The sequence below is a fragment of the Tachypleus tridentatus genome, unplaced genomic scaffold (assembly GCF_004210375.1).
Source record: "Tachypleus tridentatus isolate NWPU-2018 unplaced genomic scaffold, ASM421037v1 tig00008259_pilon, whole genome shotgun sequence".
In the NCBI taxonomy this organism is placed as follows: Eukaryota; Metazoa; Arthropoda; class Merostomata; order Xiphosura; family Limulidae; genus Tachypleus; species Tachypleus tridentatus.
In genome coordinates, this window is record NW_027467828.1 from 72 (window position 1) to 27,378 (window position 27,307).

The window sequence follows — 27,307 nt, forward strand, 5'->3', positions numbered from 1 at the left end:
TGTGTAAATATCCCTTGGGGAAACGGTGTGTGTGTGTGTAAACATTCCCTAGAAGACGGTGTGTGTGTAAATATCCCTCAGGGGAAGACGGCGTGCGTGTGTGTAAATATTCCCTCAGGGAATATCCTGAAGACGTGTGTGTGTGTGCAACATCCATCAGGGAAATATAGACGGTGCGTGTGTGTGTAAACATCCCATCAGAAATATATGTGTGTGTGTGTGTAAATATTCCATTGGGGAAGACCGGTGTGTGTGTGTGTGTGTGTAAATATTCCCTTAGGGAAGACGTGTGTGTGTGTGTGTAAATATTCATTTAGGGAAGACAGGTGTGTGTGTGGGTGTAAATATTCCCTTGGAGAAGATGGGTGTGTGTGTGTAAATATCCCATTAGGGAAGACGGCAAAAAAATATTCCTTAGTGTAATAGACGGGTGTGTGTGTGTGTGTAAATATCCATTGAAGACGGGTGGGAAGACTTTGGGGTGTGTGTGTGTGTGTAAAATATCCCTTAGGGAAGACAGGTGTGTGTGTGTAAATATTCCCTCTGGTGGAAAGGACAGGTGTGTGTGTAAATATCTCCCTTGAGGGAAGACGGGTGTGTGCGTGTGTAAATATTCCCTGGGGAAGACGGGTGTGTGTGTGTAAATATCCATTTGGGGAAGACGGGTGCGGCAGTGTATTAAAATCCACCAGGGAAGGCAGTGTGTGTGTGTGTGTGTGTGACGTGTGCGTGTAAATATCCCTCTGGGGAAGACGGTGTGTGTGTGTGTAAATATCCCCTAGGGAAGACAGGTGTGTGTGTGTGCAAACATCCCTCTAAGGGGAAGACAGGTGTGTGTGTGTGTAAATATCCCTTGGGGAAGACAAGGTAAGTGTGTGTGTGTGTAAATATGTCCTCTGGGGAAGACAGGTGTGTGTGTGTGTGTGTGTAAATATCCATTTAGGGGAAGACAGGTGTGTGTGTGTAAATATCCATTTGGGGAAGACAGGTGTGTGTGTGTGTAAATATTCCTCTGGGGAAGACAGGTGTGTGTGTGTGTAATATTCCTCACCGGTGTGTGTAAACATCCTTTAGAAGACGGGTGTGTGTGTGTAAATATCCCTTGGGGAAGACAGGTGTGTGTGTAAATATCCCTTGGGAAGACGGGTGTGTGTGTGTGTAAATATTCCCTTCTGGGGAAGACGTGTGTGTGTGTAAATATTCCTTTGGGGAAGACGGTGTGTGTGTGTGTGTGTGTAAATATTCCTTTGGGGAAGACGGTGTGTGTGTGTAAATATTCCCTTGGGAAGACGGGTGTGTGTGTGTGTAAATATTCCTTTGGGGAAGACGGGTGTGTGTGTGTGTAAATGTTCCCTTGGTTTAATAGCACACATTTATTTGATTTCCATATTCCGCAATGTCCAGGTGGTTAAGGCACTCGACTCGTAATCTGAGGGTCGCGGGTTCAAAACCCCGTCGCACCAAAGAGTTAGCGGTGTTTGGTGATGACTAGTGGTCTTCCCTCTAGTCTTACACTGCTAAATAGGAACGGCTAGCGCAGATAGTCCTAGTGTAACTTTGCGCGAAATTCAGAAACAAACAATCCACATTTTTTTGTTTTTCTTTCGTTTTTTTTTTGGCTTTCTATTTTTTCATCTCCACCCTTCCTAAAAAAAAAGCCACAAAATATAACGTTTATCGATATATTCCGTGTAGTTTGTATTCACCTCTTTAGCTGTTTTGTTATACCTTATCTGTCGCAGAATCAGTTCTCTTTATGAATGAACTGCTACTTGTGATCCAGCATCAGTTCTCTTTATAGATGAACTGCTACCTGATTCAGCATCGTTCTTTATAGATGAACTGCTACTTGATTCAGCATCAGTTCTCTTTATGGATGAACTGCTACTGCGATCCAGCATCAGTTCTCTGTGGATGAACTGCTACTTGTGATCCAGCATCAGTTCTTCTTTATTGATGAACTGCTACTTGTGATCCAGCATCAGTTTTCTTTATGGATGAACTGCTACTTGTGATCCAGCATCACTTTCTTTATGGATGAACTGTTACTTGTGATCCAGCATCAGTTTTCTTTATGGATGAACTGCTATGAACTGCTACTTGTGATTCAGCATCAGTTCTCTTTATGGATGAACTGCTACTTGTGATCCAGCATCAGTTCTCTTTATGGATGAACTGCTACTTGTGATCCAGCATCAGTTCTCTTTATGGATGAACTGCTACTTGTGATTCAGCATCAGTTCTCTTTATGGATGAACTGCTACTTGTGATTCAGCATCAGTTTTCTTTATGGATGAACTGTTACTTGTGATTCAGCATCAGTTTTCTTTATGGATGAACTGTTACTTGTGATTCAGCATCAGTTCTCTTTATGGATGAACTGTTACTTGTGATCCAGCATCAGTTCTCTCTATAGATGAACTGTTACTTGTGATACAACATCAGTTGTGTTTATGGATGAACTGCAACTTGTGATCCAGCATCAGTTCTCTTTATGGATGAACTGTTACTTGTGATCCAGCATCAGTTTCTCTGTAGATGAACTGCTACTTGTGATACAACATAAAGTGTTTATATAGTTGTTTTTTAAATACAATATATTAATATCGAATGATGAATTAAATGAAATAATTATTTTTAACGTGTTTGTTTTTCCCATATTAGCCTTCACAGTTAGGTTTACGTTTTTCATTGTACCATACCACCAACGCTCGATATGTCTCGTTACAGAAGATGCGGTGGTTTTGATTGTAACTCATCAATAGCTCATAACATTTTTGTTTTATTACATAATTATTTCCCAACATGGCGTCTTTACAGTTGTGACGCATAAGAGGATTCTTGACTTGTGTTCGTTTTAGAAAGTTCTAATACCATAAGCCTAGAGTTGATTTCAAACAAGTTACAGTGGGAATTTAGAAACTCGTAAATGTTAGATGAATACACAGTACATCAAATAAACGAGTTTCGTTTTGTGTATATACATATGTATATTTCCTTTGTAATCTATTAGTTTCACAGAAATCTGAGACCTTTAAAACGAAGCATGTCAACTGGTCTTATATTATGATATTTTTCTTTCTTTAATTTCACCGATTACGACTAGTTGATGCACTTCATTTTAAAGCTCTCAGATTTCTGTGAAACTTATAAACTCTAGGGCTACTCTTTTACAAACGAATAGTGTGATTGGCCGTGGAATTATAACGCCCCCACAACTGAAAGGGCGAACATATTTAATGTGACGGGGATTCGAACCCGCGACTTTCAGGTTACGAGTCGAGCGCCATTTGATTTGTGATCGTTGGCGGTGGGTAGTAGTGACCAGCTAGCTGCCTTCTCTCTTGTCTTGCACTGCTAAGTTAGGGACGGCTAGCGCAGGTGGCCCTCGTGTAGCTTTGCGCGACATTGAAACCAAACAAATCAAATTTCGTAAATTAAAACCGCGTAATGATCTATACAGCTTTATTTATCTAGGGGCACATGATGTTCAACGTTCGTTTACAGCTTTATACTCTGGATACTGGGAAAGAGGAAGAATAGTACACAAATAGCTTAATACATACATCTTAGAAACGTCTTGTGGCTCCCCCTACATCTTTCAACTAAGATACGTATCCAAACAGAAGTATTTTAAACAATTAAATTGAATGTTATACAATAATATATTATTTTTGTTTTAATAACGTTGAAGTAACAACGTTTTTTTTTGTGTTTTTTTTTGCTAGTTTTAAGATGCAGATAGCATTTTAAAGGAAACTTACCTGGATAACCAAAACTAAAATTATATTTACCAAGATGCTAAGAAGACTCGTTTATTATTATGTCTTGCTGGAGAGAACTTATAGTTTAATCAAGTTGAATGATTTATAAAACTCGCGACATAATTTGATTTATGTCGTGTTAAGAAGAGATTCAGTTGAGGCCAGAACGTGTTTTCAAATTACGAATTTTATAGCAGGAACAAAACTCGATTCCGGCAAGTGCTTCAAAGAAAATATAAATTGAATTTCAGTGTTTGAGGAAAATAAAAAAAAGTTTCATTATCTCGTCGTTTCATTTTCCATGAGTTCAGAAATAAATGAGTAGAAAGAGATATTAAACACAGAACCTAATAACTAGCATTAGCTTCAAGTTCTTGACGTATAAATGATGTAACGGCAGAAATACTGGAAGGTTACGCGCATTTGTTAGCTCGCGTTCTCATCGAAACGCGGTATAAGTGCTTGTGCGCGTGCACATTAAATGTCATTTAACAGCGAATAGCCAATCGATAACTTAGAAGCTTCATGATGTAAGTTGTCCTATGTAGGTGGTTCAGTCAAACTGCTAACAAAAAGCCCACGACCTCGTTCGAAAGGTATTTTCGAAATTCGGAATCGTCTTGCTAGGAAAGAGATGCCTTTAATTAGAGATCTGAGGAAAAGGCTTAATTTTCCAGTTATGGCACGTGCTAACGAACGATAACTTCGAAACCCTGAAGGTGAGAGTTATGTTTTTATTCATTTTCGGTTTCGACGGCGTTTTTACCCAACGTGTTACTAAAACTAGAGCCGTAAGTTACTAATAGATGAATGGTTTGTGTTTCATCACATAACCAGTCTTTACCGTAGAATTTAACAATGTTACCACTAGGGGTTGTTTGTCAGTTAACAAAATGTTAAGGATTTTGCGCGTAAGACTCTTTGATTTTGTTTTCTAATCCATTTTTTAGCGCAACGGCAGTGAATTATTTTTCAGAGGAGAAACTTAGTAACAGACGAGAGATCCGTGTATAAACGTTTTGCTATAAACAAAAGTAAAACCTTTAGTTTTCTTAATCGAAGTATTAATTAGCTTAACGCTCACTTGACGAAAGATACGTCAACTAAAACAGCTTAACGTATTTACGTTAAAGTATCTTCAAGGTAGTTCATGGTTAGGCATTGGACTCGTAATCTGAGGGTCGCGGATTCGAATCCCCATTATACCAAACATGCTCGTCCTTTCAGCCGTGAGGACGTTATAGTATAACTTTCAGTCCCACTATTCGTTGGTAAAAGAGTAGACCAAGAGTTGGCGGTGGGTGGTGATGACGAGCTGCTTTCCCTCTAGTCTTACACTGCTAAATTAGGGACGTCTAGCGCAGATAACCCTCGTGTAGCTTTGCGCGAAATTCAAACTAAACCTAAGCCTAAAATCTAGTCTTGCACTGCTATACTAGGGACTCTTACAAAAGAGATCGTCTGTAGGCTCAACCCCTTAGTGACTTAGTGTCAAGTCAGGGGGCTTCTAACGCTAAAATCCGGGTTTCGATACCAGTAGTTGGCACAGCACAAGGTAGCCCATGATGTAGCTTTGCGCTTAACAACAACAAACAAATAAGTCGTCTTTGCACGTTTGATATATGGATTCCTGTCACCAGATGTTTATGTTGTTGATGTTAATTGATCAGTAACTTTAAAAGTGCTCGCCAGGTGTACTACATTCTAGGCTTGTTGTTGTTGTTTTTTTTAATTAAGAAGATATATTAAATCGCATACATTTCTAATGAATATTTTTGTATATTCTAATCATAAATAGCCTTTAACCAAAAATATTCAGACAGCAACAGTTAATAAGTTGTGTTTTTCATTTTTGTTTACATATATCTAAGCCAATGTGACTTTGTTTATTTATAATTGGGTAAACTCAACATTTACGTTACGTTTTTGTTTTGTAGTTGCACGATGGGCTGGCTGGCTGGCTGTACTGTGCCCACCACGGGTATTGAAACCGCTTTGGTTTCTAATGTTAGAAATCCGCAGACATACCACTGGGGATGGGTTTCAAACATTTAAGATCGGTGTATATATATATATATATATATGACTTTAGGCTATTGTTAATTAACGGAAGACATGAGCCATCCTTATTTCCATCCCTTTCTGCTTATACTTCTAGAAACCGGGTTTCGATTCCCGTGGTGGGAGAGAGAATAGATAGCCATTGTATAGCTTTGTGCTTAATTCCAAACAAATAAAGAAACCTTCTTTACTTCTACGTTTCTCTTATTTATTTTTTATCCTTCCCCCTCACCCTCTATGTTGCTTTTATAATTCCACCAGGGCCCTCAAATCACGAACAGAGCGAAGAGAAAGCACATTTCTAAAAGATCTGTTATATCTGCCCCTAAGCTTAGGCTTAACTTATCTCTTCTCTGTTTTAGACATTAACCATAATTAGATCTTTCGTTTTGATGGTGTACGTGTTTTTCCTTCATTTTTTTTCTTTATGTATTTTTTTTATAGTCGCACTGAAACTGATGCATCAACAAGATGGAATAAGAAGGAAATAGACACGACACAAACATTCATACTTGCCGTAGTCTCTCTGTACATGAACATGATTTTAGTACCTAGCTTGAGCGTATTCTGTCACCGTCATGACCAACCTGAATAAACACGTTTCACAAGGACCAATGCCACATTTTATTTTTTAAGTAGATATTAACCTGTTCAGTGCCGTATACGAGATAACTTGTCCAAGCCGATCTGTAACACAATGCCACGAACGAGTTAATTCGCACCTAACTTCAACGCTAGATGTCAGCACTTGTCATACATGCACTTGACCTACTTACAAATTGTTTCACTTTCGATCCAAAATGGCTTCACGAAAAAGTTACAAAATGAAGAAGCATTAGAGTTGTCTTGTAGCAGCTGAAATACTTGGCAGTCAACAGGTTAAATTACACATGCTTAAAGTATCGAAACGTTGTTAACCGATGTAGTTCAATTAAGTCACATTTATATTTTTGCTTGTTGGATACGGATAACAAATTGTCAGCTGTTTTTGTCGTCGTTTCGTTCAGAGAGCCTTTAACTGTATTCAGTTATTTTCCGTTTTATTTGTTATTAAATGATCTCTTGCCTGTCACAACTTTCTGTATTTGGTGGTAATGAAACATTATAATGGCTGACCTTTTCACAAATGAAATCCCCGTCGCACCAAACATGCTCACCCTTTCAGCCGTGGGGCGTTATAATGTGACGGTTAATCCCACTATTCGTTGGTAAAAGAGTAACCCAAGAGTTGACGGTGGGTGATGGTGACTAGCTGCCTTCCCTCTAGTCATAAACTGCTGAATTAGGGATGGCTAGCGCAGATAGCCCTCGTGTAGCTTTGCACAAAATCAAAACAAACAAAAACACAAATGAAAAATAAACATTGTCACCTGAGGTCACCCCAGTTACCTGGTTATAGCAACAGTAATTGTAAATATAAAGCCAGGTTACTCAAGGAAACAACTGGAACGATAAAACGTTAATGGAACATTAAGTTTGTTTTATTTTTAATCTGAATAATTTGTAACCTTTAAAAAAATATCGTACGTTTCAGTAAATGTTAACTTACATTTATAGAAAACCAACAGTGCGAACGTAGTTGCTGGAATTTTTTTTTTTTAATCCGGCATTTGATCCAGCTTTGAAAGTTTAGTTTCATAACCCAGAAAATCATAACTTTTAAAGAACAATGAGAAACGTTTCAGCTTATTTTATGACGATATCTTGTTTATTGGCGGATTCGTTTGTTCTTTCTGCTATCACGGTGAATTCGCGTAACAAATATTCACGCCCAGTTAGCTGCTGTATTTATAAAACCAGTCGTGTTGAAATAACTAATAAAGAAAAAGACTACCACGTTACTATGTAGTACAGAATAGTTGTAGTACAAGCAAGCTTTCTTGTGGTACAGAATAGTTGTAGTACAAGCAAGCTTTCATGTAGTACAGAATAGTTGTAGTACAAGCAAGCTTTCACGTAGTACAGAATAGTTGTAGTACAAGCAAGCTTTCATGTACTACAGAATAGTTGTAGTACAAGCAAGCTTTCTTGTGGTACAGAATAGTTGTAGTACAAGCAAGCTTTCATGTAGTACAGAATAGTTGTAGTACAAGCAAGCTTTCTTGTAGTACAGAATAATTGTAGTACATGGGATTTTGTAATAGGATGAATAAACTTTGGTATGGGCTGGACATGAACTATTAGTTAATGTGACTGCGAATCTAAGGGTTCATGGCTTGCATCCCGTTGCCGCAGAAATGCTTCGGGTGCTCTATAAGATTTAAGGCCAAATTTTAGACTTCTGTTAGATAAGGCTAGTCCAAGCCTAACAAGACCTGGAGGTTATGGTGCTCGATACGAAACCCGCGGGTTCGAATCCCGTCATCGAACACTCTCACCCTCTCAGCTGTGGGGGCGTAATAATGTGAGGGTCAATCTCAATATTTGATTCGAGTAACTGAAGAGATGGTGACGGGTGGAATTAATTAGCTGCCCCCCTCCTAGTCCAACTTAGAGATGAGTAACGTAGCTAGTTCTCGAATAGCTTTGCCCAAAAATTCAACAAACGTAAAATATGATAAAAGATGGTCGCTGCTATCTAGCTACAGACAACTATGTATTTCTCAGAAAACAGTTCTGTGTAGCTTTGTGCGAAACCTGAAAGCAAAACAACAGGAATAAAAACAACAAAACATTACGGATTATTCAACAGCGTGATCAGTTACAATTAGAGAGGGCGTTGTGTTCGTCCCATATGTGAGTGGTTTTACCTTTCTTCTTTGTTATCTTAAGTTCGCGAATTACCGCAGAAAATTCGATTCTCCACAAAATATCTACTAAGGTTTTATTACCATGGATGCGACGTCTGTATTAGGTGAAAAACAAACTTGGTCATAAGTGTTGTGTCATCCTGTCCGTTTTTAGGTCAAATGTTTCGTACAAGGAAGTCACGAGGTGTTGAAACTTCAAGTGTTCAACGGTCCAGCAGGTTTCCCAGCAGCTGAATAAATAATAACAAGGAGATTTGTCCGACATATTTTAACAAAATAGGTCTAACGTGATTTTATAACCCTTAAAACGGTTACATGTGTATTGTAAAGTTAAAATCGCGTGTTGTTTTTCTGCGATACTTTGTTTCAGTGTTTTACTCCCAGCCGAAACGTATTGGCGCGAAATCATGATTATCACTTATTCTTTATTACAGGTTTTCTGTATAACATTCTCCAATAATCATTTTCGTTCTTGAAGATTCTGAAGCCTATACTTTCAATAGATTTAAAAGCTACGAATGAAAATATCGCGAGCAGAATCTGTTTTTCACTCCATACATTTATTTACGAACACAGGGAACTTTTGTAAATGTAGGAAAAAAAAACGGTTTACACTGACATTCAGCGGGCAAATCAGTTTTTAAATATTAAACTGTTTTTGCAGTTTGTGGTTTTCATACGCACGTTCAACAGATTTGTTCAATGCCAATTTATTGCACAGGATCATATCAGATGCAATGTACTTTTTGATCGATGTCAGTCTGTCTAAAGTTTGGATTAATGATAGATACACTGAATGGTACAAACTGACTCTAAGCAAAGCGATTTTGGATTAAACTAAGCAATTCTGTGACGCCGGAGATTCTAACTTCGAATCTTTGTTTCGAATCCCGGTTGCACCAAACATGCTCGCCCTTTCAGCCGTGGGGGCGTTATAATGTGATAGTCAATCCCACTATTCGTTGGTGAAAGAGTAGCCCAAGAGTTGGCGGTGGGTGGTGATGACTAGCTGCCTTCCCTCTAGTCTTACTAGTCTTACAGACCATAAAAACACAGCAAAACAAAATGTGAAAATGTAAATTTGCATGTATCTTCTCATGGATCCAACAAACGTTCATGTCAAATTTGGTGGAGATCCATCGACAGGGACGAAGCAGCGGTTAAAAGAACACAGTAAAAACACTCATATATCCACACTCTGCGAAGTGATTTACATGGACATACAATAAACAGTACTGCTATATTTATATAGATGGCGTTAGTGCATTAGATCCGTGTGAAATTTGTTCATGAAGTTATTTATTTCTGCATCTTGAAAATGGAGCAAAATAAAGTTCTCCGTGATAGGAAACAGAGGCAAAATGGGAAAATCGTGACCCCTATTGCAAATCTACATGTACACAGAATAAAAATTTCGCGAAGTTCGGGGTTGAACATTGCGTAATAAAAAAGTTTTTTCAATATCATGTAAGTAAGGGTTCTATTATAGTATGATTGTACATGTTGTTAAATATGTAGTATCGTAGCTGAACTCTGTCTTGATGACCTAGAACTAATGTGTATATAAGCATGTCTTGGAGTGATCATGTTTCCTTTGAAACTGGCACATATACACAATTGGTTCCTTCAGATTTACTATGTCAAGCTAACGATCGATTTTATGTAGTACATGTACAGATATTCAATGGGCTTTGTGAATGGGACCATTTCCACTTGATTATTATGACAATTATTTTGATTTGTTTTTAATTTCGTTCAAAGCTACTCGAGGGCTGTTTGTGCCAGCTGTCCCTAATTTAACAGTGATATACTGGAGGGAAGGCAGCAGTGAACACCACCACTTGAGCGACTCTTTTACCAACGAACAGTGGGATTAACCGTAACTTAGCACACCCCTACGTCTGAAGAGACGAACAGACATGCCAGCCTTGTTATTTCACAAAATAAATGTACAACAACATTTCCTAAACATTTTAAGTTAAATAATTCATATTTCATGACAGAATAAATAAAAGTTTTTGATTTCTTCTCTGGTCTTCTGTCGAATCCGAACTGAATGCACACTGGTGGTACAAATGGGACATGGTAAGACTGAACCTCAGAGTTGTAAAAGCTAAAGATATATACATATTTGTTAACACTTCCATGCAAGAGTTTTGTTACAATATTCACGCAACAAGTTTACCAGCTCGTTTCTTGTGCAGCCATATTATTCCGTTTGGGATCCACAGTCACAGGGAATGTTGTTAAACCAAACCTCCTGAAGATCCGTCACGTGGATGTGGATTGTAGTGCACTAGAGGAAGTTAGAATTCAGTTATCAACTAAACAAACAAGACTCGATAGTTCCAATAATTCATCAGGCCAGCAAAGAAACTCGTGCAGTAAATTTAGAGAATACTGCCCTTTCAGCCGTGGGGGCGTTATAATGTGACGGTCAATCCCACTATTCGTTAGTAAAAGAGTAGCCCAAGAGTTGGCTGTGGGTGGTGATGACTAGCTGCCTTCCCTCTAGTCTAAATTAGGGACGGCTAGCGCAGATAGCCCTCTAGTAACTCTGCTAAAATTAAAAAAAACAAACAAACAGAATAGAGAATACTCAATGGGGGAACAGACAGACAGAATACTGAAATAATAAGACGTGAATCAAGCCAAAGAAACGAACGCTTTTACGTACTGATAACACAATCAATCAGCACAGAAGAAAACAAGGCATCAGGGCATGTCCAGTAAATATTCAAGTAGTTGATTCAAAGTATGTATGTGTGTGTGTGTGTGGGGTCAAATAATTTGAGAAACGTGTAACAGAAAGCTCGTCTATATTTTATTAGCTGGGGAAAAGCTATTGTATTTTGCTCATTGAATTTTCCAATTCCCGTCTTCTGGACATCGTGTAACCGGAGAACGCCATCTTAAGTTATATAGACGAACATGGGTTTAGAAGTAGCTGTTAATAGAAAATTTAAGGAAAGATAAATCGCAATTACATCAACATATTCAGTGCAGTTCTGCGGTGTCAGGTTACTTTAATTTATATAATTCAAACTTCTAATTAAATAGTCGACAGTGATGTATGGAAAGTTTCGTACGTCGTTTCATTTATCTAGCAGCTTATGGCAAATCAGCACAACACAATAATTACTTTTAGATCGTTTTACTTTGTGCTGTTAAAAACTGATAACCTGTATGGCAAATAATAACGATGCCATGTTGGACGAGTTGAAGGCAGTTCAGTATAATGTTTGTGATACAACAGTATCGGATTGCAGCCTCGTCTTCGTAGACCTTTAGGACTGAACGTCCTCTGATGATCGATTAGCGTATCCGATCTTTGAAATGCGAAGATTTAAGGTTCGCGACTCGTTGCTCCAGAAACGTTTTCTGCGATTTAAGACTGTGGTTAAATATGGCTGGCAATTTTTTTATTATTATTAGATCAACTAGGAGCAGCTCCTTTATCTAAGGTCCGGCATGGCCAGGTGGTTAAGACACTCGACTCGTAATCCGAGGGTCGCGGGTTCGAATCCCGGTCGCCCCAAACATGCTCGCCCTTTCAGCCGTGGGGCATTACAATGTGACGGTCAATCCCACTATTCGTTGGTAAAGAGTAGCCCAAGAGTTGGCGGTGGGTAGTGATGACTAGCTGCCTTCCCTCTGGTCTTACACTGCTAAATTATGGACGGCTAGCGCAGATAGCCCTTGATTAGCTTAGCGCGAAATTCAAAACAAACCAAACCTATATCTAAACATTAGAGATTGGTACGTGTAGTTAGGCCTCGTGTTTAACCCTGCACGGAAATGCTGGGGGGATGGGAATGAAATGCTGAAATATTCTACTCCATCTATTATTTTGCTATCATATGACGTGTCCCGCAATGGGACATCGGCAAATCTACAGAATTCATCCTAAAATCCGGGTTTGAATCCTGCGGTAAACGCAGCAGATAGCTCAGTGTGGCTTTGCTAAAATAAACAACAAACAAACAACTTTATAACATTTTTAAATAAATAATTTTGAATCAACTGTCACATTATTGAACTTGAAAACTGTAAATAACGAAAGGTTTAGAAGGAAGTAGGCAGTAAGTAAACTGTTAGACACTATTGTATTAAGTTTCCCATTACAGTTTTACAGCGTGTAAACTGTGTTAACGGTACACTTGGAATGTACATATTTGAGCGTATTAAAACTTCAAGTTCAATCGCACCGAAGTAGATATTATTACTAACTGGTTGAATCACTTGCTTGCTTTTTCATCACGTTGGTTTCTATCAGATGGAAGCAAACACTTGTTTACGAACTAGTTCATCAACTGGTTTAGAAGCAAACTTTTATTTTTCTAATCATATAATGCCCTCCTATTTCCGAATGATTTTTTAAACATTTTTCAACCGAGTAATCTCGTTACGAAATTAAGTTCCTGAGTGGTTAGCTGCCTACAAATAACATAAATCTTTTTAAACCGTGCTATAATCAGACAAGTTTAAGTAGTGTTGGAACGCGTGTGGACGATCATTGATTGCAAGCAATACAATTGGAGGTGTAGAAGGCCGATCTGGTCCTAATCTGATGTAGAGCACCGGCAGAAAATAAATAACTCTATACGCGGGAGATCTGGGGCTGAACTTCAATACATAAAATAAGGAGGGTCTAGAAGGTTAGGTCCTCCAGAGTGCTTCTCGAATAAGATAATGTTCCTCATAACTTCTAACTTTCGAAAGTTATTGTTTCCTAAATCTGTATTTTGTAATACCGTTACAAGAAGTGGGATTGACCGTCGTGTTATAACGCCCCTACGGCTGAAAGGGCGAGTATGTTTGATGGGACGGGGATTCGAACCCGTGACTATACTAGATTGCGAGTCGAGATCCCGCCAACTCTTGGACTACTCTTTACCAATCAACATTGGGATTGACCGAGGTGTTGTAATGCCTCCACGGCCGAAAGGGCAAGCATGTTCGGAAACGGGATTCGAACCTCGAATTGTGAGTCGAGGGCCACTGCCTGGCCATTTAGTTGTTGTAAATTAATTCGCATGATAAATAAAGAGAGAAACGATTTACGTATGAAATGTAATGAGAGTCCGAATACAGTATGGAGCAGTTTCTATGCCAGTGTTTCCTTACGTGTAAAATTTAATATACTTTGCTTCATACTTACAGTCAAGGGCTTTCTAATTTTGAACTGATAGACTAAAGGAAGTAACAATCATCTACCGTTATTCCATGAGCAACTTTGCTTGTGGCCCGTCATGACCAGGTGAGTTAAAGCGTTCGACTCGTAATCTGAAGGTCGCGGGTTCGAATACCTGGGCCTTTCAGTCGTGGGGGTGTCATAATATTACGGTCAATACCACTATTCGTTGGTAACAGAGTAGTCCAGGAGTTGGCGGTGGGTGGTGATGACTAGTTACTTTCCCTCTAGTCTTACACTGCTGATTTAGGGATGGCTTGCGCAGATAGCCCTCGTGTAGCTTTGCGCGAGATTCAAAAACGAACATAATTTTGGAAGTGAACTTATTTCAAACAAGTTTCAGGTGTGATTGTTTTTGGTTTTTTTGTACTTCTTGACGGACCTGATGTAATTTTCAACGATAACTTAATTTTGCTGCGATATAAAACTCGTGTCTCGTCTCTATTTAGACACTGTAACATGGATATATTAATAATAAATGTCATAAAATGACGAATTTAAAACACTTGTTCGTTTTACTCTCTTTTATGTCATCAGTTGAAATTGAGGATATGCCAGAAGAAGGAGGATCCTTAGACATTTCAAACCCAGAAGATTTCTCTGAATCGTATGTTTCTGCAGCACCCACGTTCAGAGGCCACGCACAAGGAGTTGGATCCAGCAATGTGCAGAAGAAGGCTGTTTCACAAAACGTTCTCAGACTGACAGACCTTAGTGACGGTAGCCTTAGAAACGGTTTTCAGTTGACATCAGATATGGCGGTTGGAGCATGCGGTGATGATAATGGAAACGGTTTGGATGAATCACGTGAAAACAATCTTCCTAGAGGTGAAAAGAACGATTCGCGTGTGAACGTGAAATCATGGTTCAATATTAAGAACCAGACGGACGAAGAAGTCCAGAAAGGAGAAACAAACACAGAGAATCTCGGGAAAAGTGATATTTTCCGAGATGAAGGCGAAGAAATGAAATTTGATCAAGACAGGCGCGATCAATCAGATGGTAAGACAAATTAGCGGTATTACGTTTACTTTAATACAGCCAACCTAATAGTAACAAGTGTGACGTTATCGATTCTTGAAAGCCAATATCAAGTTTAAAGTAAGTAAATATTCTATTTTTAGCAGTAAATGTAGGATATTGTTGGAAGTTATTTTGTATCCATTATGAAAAAGACTGTATTTCTTGTATTTTGACTTGTGCGTGTGAGACCGACATGATTGTAACTATGTTGTTTTATTTGGTTTAGTACACTAGTTACTGACACGACTGTAACTTTATCGTTATTTTATATTGTTTTGTTTACTTGGTACCGACATGACTGTAACTTTATTGTTGTTTTATATTGTTTAGTTTACTTGGTACCGACATGACTGTAACTTTATTGTTGTTTTATATTGTTTAGTTTACTTGGTACCGACATGACTGTAACTTTATCGTTATTTTATATTGTTTAGTTTACTTGGTACTGACATGATTAACTATGTTGTTGTTTTAATTGGTTTAGTTCACTTGTTACCGACATGACTGTAACTTTATCATTGTTTTATATTGTTTAGTTCACTTGTTACCGACATGACTGTAACTTTATCATTGTTTTATATTGTTTAGTTCACTTGTTACCAACATGACTGTAATTTTATCGTTGCTATATATTGTTTAGTTCACTTGGTACCGACATGACTGTAACTTTATCGTTGTTTTATATTGTTTAGTTCACTTGTTACCAACATGACTGTAATTTTATCGTTGCTATATATTGTTTAGTTCACTTGGTACCGACATGACTGTAACTTTATCGTTGTTATATATATTTTTTGTTCACTTGGTACCGACATGATTAACTATGTTGTTGTTTTAATTGGTTTAGTTCACTTGTTACCGAAATGACTGTAACTTTATCGTTATTTTATATTGTTTTGTTCACTTGGAACCTACATGATTGTAAATATGTTGTTTATATTGTTTAGTTCACTTGGTACTGACATGACTGTAACTTTATTGTTGTTTTATATTGTTGAGCTCACTTGGTACCGACATAACTGTAACTTTATCGTTGTTTTATATTGTTTAGTTTACTTGGTACCGACATGACTGTAACTTTATCGTTGTTTTATATTGTTGAGCTCACTTGGTACCGACATGACTGCAACTTTATCGTTGTTTTATATTGTTTAGTTTACTTGGTACCGACATGACTGTAACTTTATCGTTGTTTTATATTGTTTAGTTCACTTGGTACCGACATGACTGTAACTTTATTGTTGTTTTATATTGTTTAGTTCACTTGGTACCGACATGACTGCAACTTTATCGTTGTTTTATATTGTTTAGTTTACTTGGTACCGACATGACTGTAACTTTATCGTTGTTTTATATTGTTTAGTTCACTTGGTACCGACATGACTGTAACTTTATTGTTGTTTTATATTGTTTAGTTCACTTGGTACCGACATGACTGTAACTTTATCGTTGTTTTATATTGTTTAGTTCACTTGGTACCGACATGACTGTAACTTTATTGTTGTTTTATATTGTTTAGTTTACTTGGTACCGACATGACTGTAACTTTATTGTTGTTTTATATTGTTTAGTTCACTTGGTACCGACATGACTGTAACTTTATTGTTGTTTTATATTGTTGAGCTCACTTGGTACCGACATGACTGTAACTTTATCGTTGTTTTATATTGTTTAGTTCACTTGGTACCGACATGACTGTAACTTTATCGTTGTTTTATATTGTTTAGTTCACTTGGTACCGACATGACTGTAACTTTATCGTTGTTTTATATTGTTTAGTTTACTTGGTACCGACATGACTGTAACTTTATCGTTGTTTTATATTGTTGAGCTCACTTGGTACCGACATGACTGCAACTTTATCGTTGTTTTATATTGTTTAGTTTACTTGGTACCGACATGACTGTAACTTTATCGTTGTTTTATATTGTTTAGTTCACTTGGTACCGACATGACTGTAACTTTATTGTTGTTTTATATTGTTTAGTTCACTTGGTATTGACATGACTGTAACTTTATTGTTGTTTTATATTGTTTAGTTCACTTGGTACCGACATGACTAACTTTATCGTTATTTTATATTGTTTAGTTCACTTGGTACCGACATGACTGTAACTTTATCGTTATTTTATATTGTTTAGTTCACTTGGTGCCTACATGATTGTAAATATGTTGTTTTATATTGTTTAGTTCACTTGGTACCGACATGACTGTAACTTTATCGTTATTTGATATGTTTAGTTCACTTGATACCGACATGACTGTAATTATGTTGTTGCTTTATACTGTTTAGTTCACTTGTTACCGACATGAATGTAATTTTATCGTTATTTTATATTGTTGAGCTCACTTGGTACCGACATGACTGTAACTTTATTGTTGTTTTATATTGTTGAGCTCACTTGGTACCGACATAACTGCAACTTTATCGTTGTTTTATATTGTTTTGTTTACTTGGTACCGACATAACTGCAACTTTATCGTTGTTTTATATTGTGTAGTTCATTTGGTACCGACATGACTGTAACTTTATTGTTGTTTTATATTGTTTAGTTCACTTGGTACCGACATGACTGTAACTTTATCGTTGTTTTATATTGTTTAGTTCCCTTGGTACCGACATGACTGTAACTTTATTGTTGTTTTATATTGTTTAGTTCACTTGGTACCGACATGACTAACTTTATCGTTATTTTATATTGTTTAGTTCACTTGGTACCGACATGACTGTAACTTTATCGTTATTTTATATTGTTTAGTTCAATTGGTGCCTACATGATTGTAAATATGTTGTTTTATATTGTTTAGTTCACTTGGTACCGACATGACTGTAACTTTATCGTTATTTGATATTGTTTAGTTCACTTGATACCGACATGACTGTAATTATGTTGTTGCTTTATACTGTTTAGTTCACTTGTTACCGACATGAATGTAATTTTATCGTTATTTTATATAGTTGACTCACTTGGTACCGACATAACTGTAACTTTAGCATTGTTTTATTTTGTTTAGTTCACTTGGTACCGACATAACTGTAACTTTATCATTGTTTTATATAGTTTAGTTTACTTGATACCGACATGACTGTAATTATGTTGTTGCTTTATACTGTTTAGTTCACTTGTTACCGACATGACTGTAATTTTGTTGTTGCTTTATACTGTTTAGTTCACTTGTTACCGACATGACTGTAACTTTATCGTTGTTTTATATTGTTTAGTTCACTTGGTACCGACATGACTGTAATTTTATCGTTGCTATATATTGTTTATTTCACTTGGTACCGACATGACTGTAACTTTATCGTTATTTTATATTGTTGAGCTCACTTGGTACCGACATAACTGTAACTTTATCATTGTTTTATGTTGTTTAGTTCACTTGGTACCGACATGGCTGTAACTTTATTGTTGTTTTATATTGTTTATTTCACTTGGTACCGATATGACTGTAACTTTATCGTTATTTTATATTGTTTAGTTAACTTGGTACCGACATGACTGTAACTTTATCGTTATTTTATATTGTTGAGTTCACTTGGTACCGACATGACTGTAACTTTTCATTGTTTGATATTGTTTAGTTCACTTGGTACCGACATGACTGTAACTTTATCGTTGTTTTATATTGTTTAGTTCACTTGGTACCGACATGACTGTAACTTTATTGTTGTTTTATATTGTTTAGTTCCCTTGGTACCGACATGACTGTAACTGTATTGTTGTAATCACTTGTAACATTCATGTAGACATGTGAATAAGAAATATCTTCACATACACAGAACATAATAACAACTAATAGTGTCTAATAGTCTCGCTGTAAATATGCAGTGTGGGCGACTAACACTGACCACTGATCTTCGTCTAACAATGTTCATCCTTTGTCGTGTTTTTTTTTTTTTTAATAACGTTAAACCATTTCGTACAAGAATAATATCTTCTTCCTCTTATAATTTCAAATTAATGTTACACACGTACACAAAGATTAATTTATTATGTATCCAGCTTGCTCAAACGTCAGGCATATACACGGTATTCCACCTTAAGGCACTTTAAGCCTTCAATAAAATCGACTAGTTGAGTTTGAAAACGCTTGAAGCGCGTAAGGTATACTTTTGTTGTGGGCTCATTTGAATACCAATTTGATTACCTACGTCATTAATGTCTTACGAGATAAACCTTAAATGAACTTCCGTTTTGCGAAGGGTTTTATTAGATTATCAATTACTCATAGATATATGGAGTTTTTCATTAGTATTGAAAAATAGATGCATCGCCTACCTGTGTGATAGTGAAAAATTACAGACACATCCGTAAGAAGGTTTCTGTATTTACATAATCAGTTTGGTTAGAAATGTGAAGTTTTATTTCACATCCATAATTTTCTCCGTATTTACTTCGGTTGTTATAAATAAATATTTGTAATTTTGTTCATCGAGCGTATCATAATTATTCATCTGGTTCCTTCAAGATAGTGTTTAGTCTGTTCGATTCCAGTGGTTTGAATCAACACACGTTAATGCGTCAGAGCAAGTGGACCTTTGTAGTGAGCAAGAGTTTCATACAGAGTAATGGCGGTGTGGTGTTCAGACAATCTGGTGTCGGACAGATAAAATGTCAAGTATTCATCAGATAAAAATATCAAGTATTCATCAGATAAAAATATCAAGTATTCATCAGATAGAAATATCAAGTATTCATCAGATAGAAATATCAAGTATTCATCAGATAAAAATATCAAGTATTCATCAGATAAAAATATCAAGTATTCATCAGATAGAAATATCAAGTATTCATCAGATAGAAATATCAAGTATTCATCAGATAGAAATATCAAGTATTCATCAGGTAGAAATATCAAGTATTCATCAGATAGAAATATCAAGTATTCATCAGATAGAAATATCAAGTATTCATCAGGTAGAAATATCAAGTATTCATCAGGTAGAAATATCAAGTATTCATCTCATCAGATAAAATATCAAGTATTCATCAGATAGAAATATCAAGTATTCATCAGATAGAAATATCAAGTATTCATCAGATAAAAATATCAAGTATTCATCAGATAGAAATATCAAGTATTCATCAGATAGAAATATCAAGTATTCATCAGATAAAAATATCAAGTATTCATCAGATAGAAATATCAAGTATTCATCAGATAAAAATATCAAGTATTCATTAAATATGGGTTTTGAAAATGCTATACGAATAAAAGTTTTGGGGAACGCGGAAAGCGGAAGTAGACAAGCGACACAAGTGAGCAAAAGCATTATCAAGCCCACCCTAAAGTGTAGGCACAGACACATAGTCAAACTGGTACAGACTTCAATTGGATGCCATTCCCGTATGTAACATTTAAGGATCCCATTAACGACGTTCGGGATTTTTAAGTAAACATTTGGAAATATATTATCAGAATAAATCTGAATACAGTTATAATAAAACATTTACACTCTCAACTAGTTGTGGAAAGGTGATAGTGTTATACACATATGTTGACAACTGGTTAACGATCTTTAGTGTGAAACTACCAATTTTAACAAACATTGTAATGGTGTTTCACACAAGTGTTGACTAACGGTTAACGACCTTTAGTGTGAAAATAACAATTTTAACAAATATGATGATAATATTGACTTTATATAAAAATATATAAAATTATTCCCTTTGGTTACTTCTCTCTTTGAAAGAAATGCCACAGTGAAATATATAATTATTCTCTTTGGTTACTTCCCTCTTTGAAAGAAATGCCACAGTGAAATACATAATTATTCCCTTTGGTTACTTCCCTCTTTGAAAGAAATGCCACAGTGAAATATATAATTATTTCCTTTGGTTACTTCCCTCTTTGAAAGAAATGCCACAGTGAAATATATAATTATTTCCTTTGGTTACTTCCCTCTTTGAAAGAAATGCCACAGTGAAATATATAATTATTTCCTTTGGTTACTTCCCTCTTTGAAAGAAATGCCACAGTGAAATATATACTTATTTCTTTGGGTTACCTGTTTCCTTGAAAGGAATGCCACAGTAAAATATATAATTATCCCCTTTTTGTTACCTGTCTCCTTGAAATGAATGCCACAGTGAAATATATAATTATTTCTTTGTGTTACTTCCCTCTTTGAAAGAAATGCCACAGTGAAATATATAATTATTCCCTTTGGATACCTGTCTCCTTGAAAGGAATGCCACAGTGAAATATATAATTATTCCCTTTGGATACCTGTCTCCTTGAAAGGAATGCCACAGTAAAGTATATAATTATTCCCTTTGGTTACTTCACTCTTTGAAAGAAATGCCACAGTAAAATATATAATTATTCCCTTTTGTTACCTGTCTCCTTGAAATGAATGCAACAGTGAAATATATAATTATTTCTTTGGGTTACCTGTTTCCTTGAAAGGAATGCCACAGTAAAATATATAATTATTTCCTTTGGTTACTTCCCTCTTTGAAAGAAATGCCACAGTGAAATATATAATTATTCCCTTTGGATACCTGTCTCCTTGAAAGGAATGCCACAGTAAAGTATATAATTATTCCCTTTGGTTACTTCACTCTTTGAAAGAAATGCCACAGTAAAATATATAATTATTCCCTTTTGTTACCTGTCTCCTTGAAATGAATGCCACAGTGAAATATATAATTATTTCTTTGGGTTATCTGTTTCCTTGAAAGGAATGCCACAGTAAAATATATAATTATTCACTTTGGTTACTTCACTCTTTGAAAGAAATGCCACAGTAAAATATATAATTATTCCCTTTTGTTACCTGTTTCATTGAAAGAAATGCCACAGTGAAATATATAATTATTTCCTTTGGTTACCTGTTTCATTGAAGTTTCATTGAAAGAAATGCCACAGTGAAATATATAATTATTTCCTTTGGTTACTTCCCTCTTTGAAAGAAATGCCACAGTGAAATATATAATTATTCCCATTGGATATCTGTCTCCTTGAAAGGAATGCCACAGTAAAGTGTATAATTATTCCCTTTGGTTACTTCACTCTTTGAAAGAAATGCCACAGTGAAATATATAATTATTTCCTTTGGTTACTTCTCTCTTTGAAAGAAATGCAACAGTGAAATATATAATTATTCCCTTTGGTTACCTGTTTCATTGAAGTTTCATTGAAAGAAATGCCACAGTGAAATATATAATTATTTCCTTTGGTTACTTCTCTCTTTGAAAGAAATGCCACAGTGAAATATATAATTATTCCCTTTGGTTACCTGTTTCATTGAAGTTTCATTGAAAGAAATGCCACAGTGAAATATATAATTATTTCCTTTGGTTACTTCTCTCTTTGAAAGAAATGCCACAGTGAAATATATAATTATTCCCTTTGGATACCTGTCTCCTTGAAAGGAATGCCACAGTAAAGTATATAATTATTCCCTTTGGTTACTTCCCTCTTTGAAAGAAATGCCACAGTAAAATATATAATTATTCCCTTTTGTTACCTGTCTCCTTGAAATGAATGCCACAGTGAAATATATAATTATTTCTTTGGGTTACCTGTTTCCTTGAAAGGAATGCCACAGTAAAATATATAATTATTTCTTTGGGTTACCTGTTTCCTTGAAAGGAATGCCACAGTAAAATATATAATTATTCCCTTGGGTTACCTGTTTTTTTGAAAGAAATCCCACATTAAAAAATATAATTTTTCCCTATTTCTACATGTTTCCTTTATCTAAGGTCCGGCATGGCCAGGTGGTTAAGACACTCGACTCGTAATCCGAGGGTCACGGGTTCGCATCCCCGTCGTACCAAACATGCTCGCCTTTTCAGCCGTAGGAGCGTAATAATGTGATGGTCAATGCCACTATTCGTTGGTAAAGAGTAGCCCAAGGGTTGGCACTGGGTGGTGATGACCAGCTGCTTTTCCTTTAGTCTTACACTGCTAAATTAGGGACGGCTAGCGCAGATAACCCTCGAGTAGCTTTGCGCGAAATTTAAAAACCAACAAACAAAGCGTAAGAAATATATATTTATATTTAATTAGTTGCGTTAATGGACAGGTTGATGTTTTGGTGTCACTATATATATATATATATATATATATATATATATATATTATTTTGAACGGAAGTTGTTATTATTATAGCATATGTAAGCTCTAGTCATATAATTTTATAAATAATGAAATTGCGATTCACGTAATCTTTGTCTCTATCAATTTGTCATTCGGAGCAAAGAAATCTTTTGTATATTCTTGTAGGTTCTGATACCAATAGATACGTACCAAACAAAGGAACTGAATTACGGGTAGGTTCTGATACCAATAGATACGTACCAAACAAAGGAACTGAATTACGGGTAGGTTCTGATACCAATAAATACGTACCAAACAAAGGAACTGAATTACGGGTAGGTTCTGATACCAATAAATACGTACCAAACAAAGGAACTGAATTACGGGTAGGTTCTGATACCAGTAAATACGTACCAAACAAAGGAACTGAATTCCTTCTCTGGTTTTATGGCTTTTTTGTTGATAAAACATTAATAATAAATAACTGAATTTAGATTTTACCATCGGTTTTATAGTGCACCGACAACCTCAAAGTAGAGGATGTGTTTTGAATGTAACGTGTCACGAATTGTGAATTCTCGAATTTTCCATTCACGCGCTATTAACAATAAGCCTATAAAAAATAAAACAGCGTACCAGATATTATGGTGTTACTATAGTATGTTTAATTTTCCGTATTATAGTATTAATAAATTAAAAAATACTCAAAGTATTTTCTCCCCCCCACGTTAAAAGTAATTTTTCTGTAAAGTCGTGACTCTCGATTTTAGTCTATTAGTGTCTAATTTTACCACCAGATCACGTAACTACCTACGCGTGTTGTTTGAAGCTGTCGATGTTTACGTGCGCAAGTTCGAAATCGCAACTGAATTTTCTTTCTGTTATTTGCATATTATTTACTAATTTCTAATAGTCTTGCATTAATATTCAAAGTATAATATTGTTATTATTATTATATTAAAAGTAGCAGTCTCCTGTAGACTCAGCGGTAACTTTGAAGACTTACAATGTTAAAATTGGAATAGGCAGAACAAGAATTCTCTTGCATAGCTTTGTCCTTTTATTTTATTTTCTACTTTATGACATTCACATTCCTTCCAAGAGGTGTCGCTTTTGTATTTGATCTGCTGCTTCGCTCTAAAATAACATTGACATTCTTATGAATATAACATGGAGGAAGAGGTTTCGTCCACCTGATCCTCCTGGGTATTCAAAATTTACAAACCCAAATACCCACACAGAAAAAGCGAAGCGAGTATAACATGTTAGTGCATAAAAACGTTTAAAACCTTATACAGGTAACACATTGTGACCGACAGACATACCCTTTCCTAAAACTTGTAACAGATATATATACCCACAAACACTTCCGTTCCAGTATATATTACACGTTAACATGACAACTGTTCACACGTTTCTACGTATAACACATTATATACATAAATATTTTATTGCTGTGTTTATATAACACATTAGTTATTGTGGATTCTCTTTCTCAAACATATAACACCCACAAACACTTACTTGTAGCACACTGTTATACCTATAGGCATACAAATTCTTTCCTACATATAACGCATTATTGTGTTACCTTCAAGCAAATCTGTATTGTATATCATTAACTGTGATACCTTCGTACACTAAACACATAACACGTTAACACCATGAATATTCCCTTTCGTTTATATTAACACCCACGAGCAGGTCCGGCATGGCCAGGTGGGTTAAGGCGTTCGACTCGTAATCTGAGGGTCCCGGGTTCGAATCCCGGTCGCACCAAACATGCTCGCCATTTCAGCCTTGGGGACGTAATAATGTGACGGTCAATCGCACTATTCGTTGGTAAAAGAGTAGCCCAAGAGGTGGCGGTGGGTGGTGATGACTAGCTGACTTTCCTCTGGTCTTACACTGCAAAATTAAGAACGGCTAGCGCAGATAGACTTCGAGTAGCTTTGCGCGAAATTAAAAAAAAACAAACCCACGAGCAATCCTTTTCCCATACAACATTTACCGTAAAGTCTTTCGTATTTAATGAACATCAGACTCAATAAAAAAAATACAATTTCCGAAGCCTACTGTAGCTGTACTTTCACTGTTTATTGGGCTCGAGCTGTTGTATTTTATCTTACTTTCACAGAAACCAGAAGTCCGCTATTATCACACATAATAGACTTTTCTTAACGACGACTCTAATGACACATGGAAACAGGCGTCTGTTCCAAAGATAAAATCCATTAGCTTAATCCGCGGCATTTCCATTTCTTCAACGAGCCAGATCATTTTGATTCAGAGAGGCTGTTTTTCTGTTTGCATGTTTGCTCTCTCAGTGAAGACTTTCCACAATATGAATTTTGAAGAGAGGAGGGATCATGAAATTTAATGAGACTGTCGGAGGACTCAGTCTTTAATGTTACTCGCCAGTGGAGAGTCAGCGCTTAATGGAAATTATTTATAGTCTTAAAGTAAAATAATACGGGAAGTCTTATATATGTATCTCATTGTTATATCGTTGGGGTAGTTACTGTCAAATAACACAGCCGTTTCTAAGCTTAGTGAATTTTACTTCATTTTAAGGGGACGAATGTGTGTGTGTATGTAAAATCTTGTTTACGGAGAAACTAGCTTTTCTATAAATTATAATAACTTCAGGCTAAGGACTGATTTAGTGGGGTTTATGTGCAACTAAACTGAACAGGTGTTTTGTATCTTAAAAGAGTTAGTTCCAAGTTGTTTTTATCTCCATTATTCGGGCTCCTATACCTTCAGGAAATTAAGTATTTTTAAAATATTTCTTACACGTGAATCGTCAAACTCTATTTGTTTCATTTTCAATGAGGAGCAGGGCTTGGCTATGTAACTAGCGTGGCTGTAGTGTAACTCTGGGGCTCGAGGTTAGAGCCTCATTTATTTCAAAATGCGCTTCATATGTGGGAACGGTGGGTGCTTTATAACAATGGTATTCAACCGACTTATATATTCAAAGAGCAACTCAAGAGTAGGCAGTTGGTAATATTGACTTACTGACTTCCCTCTGATGGCTTCCGAATTGGGGATGGATATGCGCAGATGGCCCTCGTGTATCTCTGCGCAAAAAAACTGAACCATTAAGTTCTAATTCGTGTAAAAATATGAATAATTGAAACAGCAGTTTGAGATTCATTTTAATCTTGCTTATGTGCTGTTTAACTATTGGTCTGCTTATGCAGTTGTTTACGTGTGCCCTAGAATAATATGATGCTTCAACTACGACTCCGTGTGAGCTTACAACGATGGGCATGTTTCTTTTTGTTCTCAGGTCCTTCGTAGAATGTAACGAGAATTTGACAAAGTGTGAACTCCATCGCTTTGAGTACCTCGATAGGTCGGTCGTAAGTTTAGGACCAACGATGCTAAAATATGGGACTTGATTTCCCATGATGGACAGAGTGCAGATAGCCCATTTTGTAACCTTCCACTTTAACCTGTTGACTGCCAAGTATTTCAGCTGCTACGATACAACTCTAATGCTTCTTTATTTTGTAACTTTTTCGTAACGCCATTTTGGATCGAAAGTGAAACAATTTGTAAGTAGGTCAAATGCATGTATGGTGCTGACATCTAGCGTTGAAGTTAGGTATTTTCGAGAACGAATTAACTCATCCGTGGCACTGTGTAACCAATCGGCTTAGACGAGTTATTTCGTCTACGGCACTGAACAGGTTAACGAAACGTAGAAAAAAATAATTTTAACGTCCTTTAACCATTTAGTTTAATTGAGTTTGACTTTCAGTAATATCAAACTATCTATTTTTTGACGTTCATAACTATTAAGATTAGAAATCATTGTTTCACCATTTAACGACATTTTCGGCCGTAAACCTAAAAACATATTACGAGGATCGACTAGTCTAGAAGATTTAGGGTGGTCCTAAATACATATAATAATTCAAAACAATCTCTAGTAAAAGTATGATTAAAGCAGATATGTTAAACATTCCATTGGTCACAGTACAAACTACAAAAACACTAGTTACTGTCTTTAAACACTATCGTAGATTTAACGTTCATGGAAAGTAGTTCTATATTGTTTTTGCTGCTAAATTTGTCCTTGATAGTGGTAAATGTAACAGTTCATACTTTAAACGAAGTTTGTAAAACATAATCCTTGATTGTTTTAGCTACTGTATTGTGTTTATCGTTATCAATAAAGCATTTATTAGTCAGAACGATAAAGGGTTAGACACGTTTTAAGTGTAACCATTAGATTTATTATCATAAGTTATAAGTTTTACGTAAAGACTTTGAGCCTGTGTTCTTAAATACATTTCTAATTAAAATCTAGTTGACTGGACGGAAATAACCTGTTGTATATAAACGTAAGTATAGAGGGCCACATTTCGAAAGCCTGTTTGAAGACAGTGGATCTTCTTAAGGACGAGAAACCCACTTGAAATAAAAATGTATCTCGGAACGGCTGGTATGGG

General features: G+C 36.2%; 1 protein-coding gene across 2 annotated transcripts; it reads left to right on the forward strand.

Annotated features, from left to right (window-relative positions):
- The first annotated feature begins 4,148 nt into the window (after positions 1–4,148).
- On the forward strand, positions 4,149–27,307 carry LOC143243693 (uncharacterized). Of its 2 annotated transcripts, none has more exons than XM_076487338.1 (3): positions 4,149–4,483; positions 14,307–14,771; positions 26,140–27,307. In XM_076487338.1, exons 2-3 carry the CDS (start codon positions 14,321–14,323, stop codon positions 26,148–26,150), a joined length of 462 nt encoding a protein of 153 aa, XP_076343453.1. In that variant the 5' UTR covers positions 4,149–4,483; positions 14,307–14,320; the 3' UTR covers positions 26,151–27,307. The 2 variants fall into 2 exon arrangements, with proteins under 2 accessions (XP_076343453.1, XP_076343452.1); XM_076487337.1 differs by lacking the exon at positions 4,149–4,483 and adding an exon at positions 13,091–13,233.